At 36.3% G+C, this 9,715-nt stretch overlaps 1 protein-coding gene and 1 pseudogene across 2 annotated transcripts; both read right to left on the bottom strand.

Annotated features, from left to right (window-relative positions):
- Nucleotides 1-5: 5 nt before the first annotated feature.
- LOC106373140 lies at nt 6-4,589 on the bottom strand (annotated as a pseudogene).
- A 1,284-nt stretch (nt 4,590-5,873) lies between these two features.
- Nucleotides 5,874-9,505, bottom strand: LOC106376002 (auxin response factor 9-like). 2 transcript variants are annotated; one of them, XM_048744121.1, is made up of 12 exons: nt 9,090-9,505; nt 8,903-8,998; nt 8,709-8,765; nt 8,477-8,629; nt 8,308-8,392; nt 8,140-8,230; nt 7,896-8,060; nt 7,622-7,805; nt 7,250-7,388; nt 6,776-7,179; nt 6,504-6,691; nt 5,874-6,399 (listed from the first exon to the last, which is right to left on the bottom strand). In XM_048744121.1, exons 1-12 carry the CDS (start codon nt 9,204-9,206, stop codon nt 6,261-6,263), a joined length of 1,818 nt encoding a protein of 605 aa, XP_048600078.1. In that variant the 5' UTR covers nt 9,207-9,505; the 3' UTR covers nt 5,874-6,260. The 2 variants fall into 2 exon arrangements, with proteins under 2 accessions (XP_048600078.1, XP_013671492.2); XM_013816038.3 differs by having other exon boundaries at nt 7,619-7,805; nt 9,090-9,500.
- Between the last annotated feature and the right edge of the window lie 210 nt (nt 9,506-9,715).

The raw sequence follows: 9,715 nt of genomic DNA, 5'->3' as shown, positions 1-9,715 counted from the left end.
ACTATGAATCACTGCCTTGACCATTCGTCACGCATCTGCCTAAATCTTATCTTATAATTTATGATTAGAGACAATCAAGTCCGTGCCTGACTAAAAAGCATAGAATTGTTTTCTGGCTCCATAAATTGTTTTAATATAAAAATTTAACCTAAAGAATAAAGGCGGCAAGGAACAATCAATTGAAGCTTAGGAAGGAGAATCACTTGAGCGGAGAAACTTTAGAAACGTTGATCAAACGAAACCGGGAAATCCCCTCGGAGAACCGTCATCAGACTTCAAAGGGAAGAGAAATGCGGAGACAAAAAAGCCGATCGACCACCAAAAAAGAAGGTGTGTCGTCGGTCGAAGACCAAACCGGTCGGATAATTCAAAATCGGAGAAGAAGTTCAACTGGTGGACAAGTAAGCCGGAAAAAAAAAAAACTACGAAACCAAAATCGTACTCCCTCTCTCTGTCTGAAAGAGATTGAATAAATTTATTTTTTTTAAGTAAAATATGATTATTTTAGAAAGAAAAAATTGATGTCGAAAACATTTACAACTCTTCCCAATCAACCTCTTAATGTTCATAAATGTGTTATTTTGTGTTTATCAACACTGATATTGTGTGTTATTGTTTTTATCTGTTATAGTTTCAAACTTCAGTTTACAAGTTTTTTGTTGATCCAAGATACCTTAAAAAAGATACCAAAATGTGATAGATGGTCATCATATTATTCGCTACATAGATTCATCACAATACCATTACTGCTTCTAGTTTACCACAATCAATACATAAAGCTTATGGTAAGTGAAACTACAAAACTACAAAACTACAAACCCAAAACAGGTACAGTTACTTGAGGACGAAGAAAACTGACATAATAACAAAACAAGCGAGGCTCCCAGCTAAGATACAAACATTTTTTGGTAATTTTCCATCATCGTCCCTAAGAACCATAGCCATATAGATCGGCAAGCTATTCACCACCGCAAAGCTTACAAGCATCAACTCAAGTACGAGTCCTTCTCCCCAAACGAACACACCATAAAGCCCATAGACAAAGGCAAGCAGATTGACGATCGCCAACGTAGTAATGGGGAAGAACATGATCGAAGAGGCCCCAAAATCAAACATCTCTTGCTCGTATCTCTTACTCTGTGTGTCATCATCGTTGACTTTGCTAGTGAGGTTGAATCCATATGTAGATAGGTTTAGAGTTTTAAGAGTGAACTCTAAGGAGCCAAAGATGAATGAAGAGAATCCTCTAATCAACCACATCCTTTGATCATTCCACCAGCAGTGACAAGTACCTCCTTCTAATACAAAATCTAATAGATCTTGACCATATGCACCAAGGAACAAGAAGATGTATAGCCAAAAGCATGGATCCGATGACTTGGGAAAGACGCTAGCTCCATAGAGGAGAGCGACTTGGGGCAAGAACCCATAGATGACAAGAGGAATTGACGAAAACGCCCAAAATGCATACTGGCAATAGGCCATGCCTGTTAATAAGCTCGTTGATCTGACCCCATACGTGATAGGGCTAAACCTCGAGAAGGCAACTTCAAGAAGTCCAATAGTCCATCTTTTTTGTTGGCTCACTACATCAATTAGGCATTTTGGAGAATCTCCATAAAATGCTATTTTTGGAGGGTTGCAAAAGATTGATCTCCACCCTTCACAGTGGAGTCTATATCCTGTATAGTAGTCTTCTACTAAAGATCCATATCTGAATCCAATCTGCATAGTTTTGAATGATTAAACTGGAGTTTATATTATAAGTAACTAAAAAATAAATATATTATGAATGCTCAAAAGATAAATAAAAATTGTCTAGACCTATACTTCGGTTATCTACTATGATATAGGATATTCTCTATGTTTCATATAAATCAAGAAAATAAATATTATTTCTAAATATTAAATCTATTATCTAAGATTGGAGAAACTTATGGTTCTTATAACTAGTTCATGTAGTATTGTCACAAAACACCACTAGGCTACATGTCCTAGTCAATTCACATAAACGTTTAGATAGCATATAACATATTTTGTAGTCTTCTCTACCTTTGGCTCCTATTTTTTTTTAATAATAACATATTTTATTTTCTTCTACCTTTGACTCCTATTTGAAACCTATATGTTAGTCATGAACAATATCATGAAATTTATGTACATATGGTGTAGTCTTCTACCTTTGACTCCTATTTGAAACCTATCTATATAATTTTGATTCTTTTGAACTATATATGGATATATATATGTAGACAAACAAACAAAAATAATACATCACGAAGTTTGAAAATTTATTTACATCTAACCTTGGATCCCCAATTGGAGTTTCGCTCGTAGTTACATCCAGCTACATCGTGTGCCAAAGCCAAAATATCCCTTGATAGGTCTATCAGCAATCCAATTTGGTCCAAGCTCATCTACCTCAGGTAAAATCAAATTAGTCGGAGGTCCATAAAAAGCCCGTCGATTAAAGAAACACCCTGTTCCCACGTAAGTCGAGCCCATAAGCCCATCAAAACCAACCATACTGATGACAAAGGGGCGTCTGAGCTCGGATGCATAAATATCGTTTTTGTTTACTCCACGAAACTTCTGAGGAAACTGCACAAATCCTAAACTAGGATTGAGTTTAGGGTCTGAAAAATAGCACAAAGCATGAAGTGGGCTTCTTGGATTGTTTGAGTACGTGTCACAGTCTAGCGTTAGAATTACCGGTGAGTTTGTCATCACCGAGGATACTCGTAACTACAATGAAAATAAACTTGTGGTTAGCGAAATATTAATCCGAAAGCTGGTTTAAGGTAGTCATAGAGTTTAGTTGATACCAACCAATGTATTTAGAGCACCGGCTTTGAAATGATGTGGTGAAGCTCCATTCTTCTCTCTTGATACATAGATTAGGTTTGGCATTACCTCTATCTCGTCACTTTGTAGCACCTATACGTACCCCCACCAATGATAACTTATTATGTAAATATAGAAACGTTTGTTTTTCTTAAGAGAACATTAAAAGGCATTGTTATTTATTAGTATCTACAGAGCGTATAGCTCGAACGGAAATAAAATATGAGTGATAAAATACCTTGACAATAGTAGGATGGTCATGACGAGTATCAACTTTGCTACTATGCACACCATGTTCTACTCTCTTCTTCATATCTTCATATCTTCATACATGGTCTGTTTCACCGAGTAAAGATTATTTTGTATGTCTACGTAATTATGCACGATATTATGGTATGTGGTTTATCTAGTACTGTACATAACTTGGTTTCTTTCTGTCATACGTTAATATAATAAAGTATTAGTATCTTACGTACTTTATATACATACCTTAATATTCTCAGCTTCATCAGTCCAATATTGTGACTTTGATGAGAAATAAACTTCAGGGGACCGATCTTCAACACTATTCTTCTTGCAAAAAGGCAACCAATGCTCAGAGAACATAGCAGCCTCCATCAAAGCAAACAAAGTCAACGACGATCCTCCATCGTCCGATACATAGACCGATAACTTATCAGAAGGATAATCGTAGGCCATCACTGATAAGACGGTGTTAACCACCATCATCGGAGGCTCCTTGTATGGATCAGCCGTGCATATAAACACGTCCAGCTTTGGAAAGTCCTCCTTCGGTTTAGCTAAATATCTCTTAGGGTACTCGGTCCTGTGAACCGGGTTGAACCGGAGGCACGTTGTGGTGGCCCACATGAAGGCGAGAACGACGTCGGCGATGAGAAGAAGAGATGTTGTTAGAGTTGTGTCTGCTGTGGCAAGTGAGTGTGCATGGTGGTACATGAGGGATATGATACCACACGTGTGAATCACGGCGTATATTCTGTACAGAATGGTGCGCCGGCACGGATAACACGTGTGGAGGGCTGCCGAGTGTTTTCTCTGAGGTTCCATCTCTAATTATGATGAAAACAAATGGTCGAAGAAAACATTATATATAGTAGTACTTGATAAGTGATAATATGCGAGTATCCTAGGATAAATTAGTATATAGTATGCTTCATATATTGACATTTTCAATGGAAAAGTCGAGTTAAAAATTCTCTATCTTGAAAAGTAAGAGAAAATGTCATAGATAAGTTGGATATAGACTGGGTCTGCGACTGCGAGAGTCACTAGTTGCTTTCACAATTCACGTGACGCGTATGGTAACTTTTTAACTTCTACCAAAATTAATATCGATTATGGACAAACGCTATACTTGCAAACAATCGGACGTAAATGTGTATAATTTAATATACTTCTGAGATAACCTCAAATGTTATGAGCAATAAATAACTTGTTAGGCCATCTTTATCGGGAGTATTCAAAGGGGTCCTTAGAGCATCTGCAAAAAGAAATTCTATTTTAAAGTTTCCAAAACTCTATATTTGAAGTTTAAAAGTGTTTTTTTCCAAAAGCAAAACTTCAAACTCAACTTTAAAATTATTTGTATTTTATAATATGGTCCTTATATTTGTCATAACTAATTTGAATTCATAAAACTTTTGTAAATAACTAGCACATATATAAACATATCACAACAATATTAGTTAATGAAATATTCTATTAAAATATAAAAATTTAAATAAAAATAACTTAATTAATATCCCCTAGACTATATTTGCGAAGTGATTTTGCCACGTGTCCTCTCTATAATCAATTTAACAAAACAAATATGACATGGCTACTAAAATTGATGACATGACTTCTAGAAAAATATGACATGGATAATTTCATTTAATGTTGATTTATATTTTTGGCAAACTTATTAGAATATGGTAATAATTCATATATTACATTCAATATTGATATTTCTTTTTGGTAAACTTTTTTTAAATATGGTAATAGCTCATACATCATCTATAAAATAAATATATTCATATATAACATTTCAAATTTCGAAATATTATTATTTTGTGTAATTATACAATTTGTATTACTAAAGCTTTCAAAAATTTCTACAATTTTTTAAAAATTTAAATATCTAATCGTAAGATCATTAGTTTCTTATATATCTACAAATTTTATAAATATTGTTTAGGCTAATTTTTTGATAATTATACAATTTTATATCATTTTTATTAGTTTTATACAAATTGATTTAATATATATCAAATCTATATTAAATATTAGTAAGAAAATAGTAAAATCTATAATATTTAATAAAATTTATTTTTAAATATAAGTTAGATTTAAAAAATTTCTTACTGCACATGGTGCAGGAAAACACCTAGTTAAACTTCAAACAAAATACCATATTATTCCATAAATGATTTTCGTAATGCATATATGATCTATTAGTGCATTTCGAAGTAAAAATGGCTCTCCTCATTTTTACTTTATTGAAATCGGGTGATATTGATACTTATAAATATATCAGATCAGAACAAGAAAGTAAAAGAGAAACATAAAATATTACTAAAAGACTAATTTTTTTTATGATATTAATACTCATGAATATATTCGATATGAACAAGAAAGAATTATACGAAAAAGACATCAAAAACAACAACAACAACAACATCTTCAGTTACACAAAAAAAATTTGGACAATATTTGAAAATTTTGAATGTTCCGGATCAAACTTAGCTGACTAAGTGTTGTTGTAATATAAAGTCAGTGATGTCTGTCTATGTGTATTTTAGTGGTGTCTGTCTATGTGTCTTAATAAAACTCTAAAATACACAAAGCATTAAACCATCAACTCTTCTTATTCATTGCATCATTGTTTGTTCTTCACAAAGCTTTTGCTTTGTGTTTGACTATGTATGGAGAAAAAGGAGAAAACGTGCTTGAAGTTCTGTTTTTAACAACATATATGTACATTGACACTTGCATGAAAAACAACAAAACAAAACTAAGAAACATAAAAGGAAGAGAAGAGGCTTACACGAGCCATGAGGAGGATCCCCTCTTATATAATCCAAACATCCCAAAAGTCCTTCCCCAGTTATTCACAAATCTTATTGACTACTACTTCTCTGTTTGTTACATCGTCGTATCTCTTACACACACACAAGTTTCTACTAAGAAAAAGAATTACGACCTTACAGAAAGCCTACCTTGAAAATAGAAGTTCCCCCATAAACCCTCTTTCTCCATAAGAAGCTCCCCAAAAAAACGAGACCCTTTTGTAAGCCTTTACTTTTGCGGTGACAGCTGACAAGACGTGGTTTCATGCTTAAGCCTACCTCGAGATAAAACACAGACACTGGACAACACAAAGCGGATAAGAATGAGACAGAGAGAGTGTAGTGAAATTAGTCGGAATAGTTCTCTGTTTTGGAGATTGTTGTGTCAACTTCCGTTAACAGTATCCTGAGTGGGTTCCCGGGAGTCATTTTCTTCACTTCCTCTTTTGACCATATAAATATTCTCTTCACCATGTTGCAGAACTCACTGCAACCACACACAAAAAAATAAAGCCATTTTGAATTTCTCATCAACATAACTGAGTTTTTCTTGTAGTGGTGCTATTGAATAAGAAGGAGAGTGTCACTTACGGCCATGGGTCATCACCGACAAGCATCATATCTCCCTCATCGTCCGTGAACACTATTTCCCATTGATTCCGACTCTTCAGTTCGCCTTCTATGTCAAACAGCTTCTCAAGGTCGTCTATAAGCTCAACGTACCCATTTATTAGTGTTAAATCTACAGCCCTCCCCACTGGTACCCCTTGCATCTGCACCTGTGTTCATATATATATTTATAAATTTAAGTATAATGAGAACGCCTATGCTTATATGTTGCATTGCAAGTGTTCATTACATACCTTGGTGCGGCTTCTTGACGAATTGATTTGCTTGCTTTGAACCTCTTTTGGTGATGCCTGCGCAGGTTCCTGCTTTTTCTCTTCTGATAGTTTTGAAATCTCAGACTTTGGGTCTGCGTTGCTGTCCAGAGTCGGTTTGGTTATGTTTATTGGTCGCATGGGTGCAGTTTTCTCCTCGTGAGCCGGTAGAGAAGAACTCATCAGATCAATTCCAAATAATCTACAGCTAGCGGTAATCTCAGGTTTCTTCTGCTCAACTGGGAAAACCATTTGGCCGTTCAGTGGGCTAACTGGCCAATCAGAATTCTGAGGAGGATTCCTTTGTGAGGTGATGCATGATTGTGCAAACTCATGGGATTGTGTTAATGCAGAACTCCAAAAGTTTGAAGCTGGTACGCCTACATCTAAAGAGATAATGTGTGAGTGAGATATGCAGCTAGGAAAGGTTGATAGCTACATTAGATTGTGCCTTACCAAGTGCAGATATTTCATTAACATGACGGGGTCTTTTGTTAACTGATTGGGGAACGTTTTCGGAAGCTGCAAATGGCTCCATCTCCCATGGTGAAACCTTATCCGGTCTTGTAAACGATGCAGGCTCATCCCAATTAACCTACACATAAATGTAGCAGATTGATTGAGTTTGTACACTTCAACAATGTTTAAGAAATTGCTAAGCGGTAGTTAAGCATGTTTTATTTTTTTAGTTTTTTTAGACGTTCTGCAAAAATCATTTCGTTTAGTTTGCCGACTAAGAGGGCGCCTCGCCTAAACCGATTTTTAGAACACTGTACTTCAGTAAACATTCTAACATATATTTATAAAATGGGAAAGTAATTTTACTACTAGGCTTCGCCATTTTGAGTCTTTCCAGTGAGGGGAGCAGTCTTGAACACCAACAACCGTTCCAGAAAATCTTCTTTCAGGGGAATCATCTCCCTCAAACCTCATCTTAAACCTCATCCCTACAGAGAACTTGTTGTTCATGGCTTCCAGATATTTGTTCAAGCTAATGATGAATTGGCTTGTCCTGTTTTCGAACCGAGACTGAATCAATAAGCAGACTGTGGAAGAACTTCATCCCAATATGTTACAACCGTAGAGTAGTGTGACTTTATACCTTGGTTTATAGTATACGGTGAACATGCTTCGGGTTTGAGTAGCATGGCATGCAGTAGCAAGAACCCCCAGATGCATGCTATGACTTGATATGACTGATGAAGGCATGTTGGTCTGTTGACGATTAGCACGTCTGACTCCAACACGCAACTCCCCGTTCTCTCCTCTGGATAGTTTTGAAAAAAATTCAAATCCAAATCTACATATGTAAAACCAAAAGAAGAGAGCAGTGTGAAAGTATGTACCTGAGGAAGACAAAGGTGTCCCCAGCAACCAATTTCTTTGAGGTGACAAAGGTGCTCCAGCCTGTGGTCAAAAGATGCCTCCTTGGTTGTCCTGTTTAGGTAAAACAAGATCAGCAATTGTGACATGGAGCCTCGCTTGTTGTCATAGTAATGGATTTGATTCATCACCTCTAAAAATATGTTTGAACTTCCACTTATAACCGTGCACATCATCGGCTACTAACTCCTGGGTCGGGGTTTGCTGAGTCATATCCTAATGGATGACAAACTCAGATTGTAAGTCCAGTGTGAAGCCATTTGGTAGGAAAACAAATGCGTAAATTGTGATCCTAGTTACCAGGGGAGGGAGGCATTCGGTGGCATGTTTCCTTAGAACAGAGAAGCCGCCATGGGTGCTTGTATCAGATGCAGTTAAAACCTTGGTGAAAGAGTGAAACTTTGGCCTTTGAGGCTCAGGAAGAGAAGGATCAGGACTCATAGGCTCATCAACCTGATCATGTATAGAATTTATGATAAAAATGTCACTCATTTGATGTTGAAAGAAGTCAAAAGTGAATTAGTCAACTCACAGTTCCTTCAGGCATTAACATGATCTGGGCATATACCTCATCCGTCTCTTTCTCCGCCTAACAACAACAATTGATTAGGATTCAAAACTTCCATTTAGTCAAAACGATGATCCGGGACTTTGTAAGGTTCAAATAGTCATTCATCGATGATCATCAGGTCAGTTCCCTCTTAGCTGCTTAAACCGAGCAATTACCTGGAGACGAACGTTCATAACTCTGCAAAGGATCTTAGGAGGAAGATCGAAAAGAGGCTTCATCGTATTCAAGTCTTGTTGAGTTGACGCTTCCAGCTGAAGAAGCAAAACAAAACCAAAAATAGAAATAAATCAAAACCTCAACCAAAAATAGAAATAACATATGCATATATCTAATAAAGCTTACTTGTTCCATGTGACCTTGAGGGAAGTAATAGACTCTTTCCTCAGCTTGAGGAACATCCACCAGAGGCCCCGCGCTTAGCTTCCACAGCTCTTCATACATTTCTTCTCCTATCGTCATCAGCTTTGATTAAATCTTCTCCCACACTCTTCTTGTTCTTCGGATCAACAACGAAGAAAGCTTTGAAGTCAGTTCAAATAAGAGAGTGTGGGCTCTCTAAATGCGAATTTAATGCTAGAAAGGTCCCTTCTCTCTCTCTCTCTCAATAGTAACCGCAACGAAAATCACCAATCCTCTGTAATTATAACTGTAATCTCTCTCTCTCTCTACTAATCGTTAAAACGAGAGGCCGTTACAAAGAAAAAGGAGGAAGTAACAATGAGAGAATGAATCTTTTCAGTCGCTCAAAAAAACGAGGAAGCGCGTTTTCTGTTACGCCTCACGCCTTCCTTCCTGCTTTTATCTCCGTTTCTCTCTCTCTCTTACCTATAAAACTAGGGAGAATTGTCAAGTGTGACTCAAAACTTGGAGTCAAACCCAAAACAATACCTCAATTTGGATCAAAGGCAAAATTAACCTAAAAGTCTATTGAAATTACAACTATCCCTTGTGACCAAACAAAAAAACGG

Source organism: Brassica napus, chromosome C1 (assembly GCF_020379485.1).
Source record: "Brassica napus cultivar Da-Ae chromosome C1, Da-Ae, whole genome shotgun sequence".
NCBI classification, from domain to species: domain Eukaryota; kingdom Viridiplantae; phylum Streptophyta; class Magnoliopsida; order Brassicales; family Brassicaceae; genus Brassica; species Brassica napus.
Note: the sequence above shows the minus strand (reverse complement) of the source record. Positions and strands in the feature narration are given on the sequence as shown.

Coding starts and splice junctions, on each gene's coding strand:
- LOC106376002 (XM_013816038.3), bottom strand. CDS start 9,206: ATGACGATAGGAGAAGAAATGTATGAAGAGCTGTGGAAGCTAAGCGCG. Junction 7,389..7,618: donor CAAAATGGCGAAGCCTAGTA/GTAAAATTACTT, acceptor ATTTATGTGTAG/GTTAATTGGGATGAGCCTGC. Junction 6,692..6,775: donor CGTCAAGAAGCCGCACCAAG/GTATGTAATGAA, acceptor ATATGAACACAG/GTGCAGATGCAAGGGGTACC.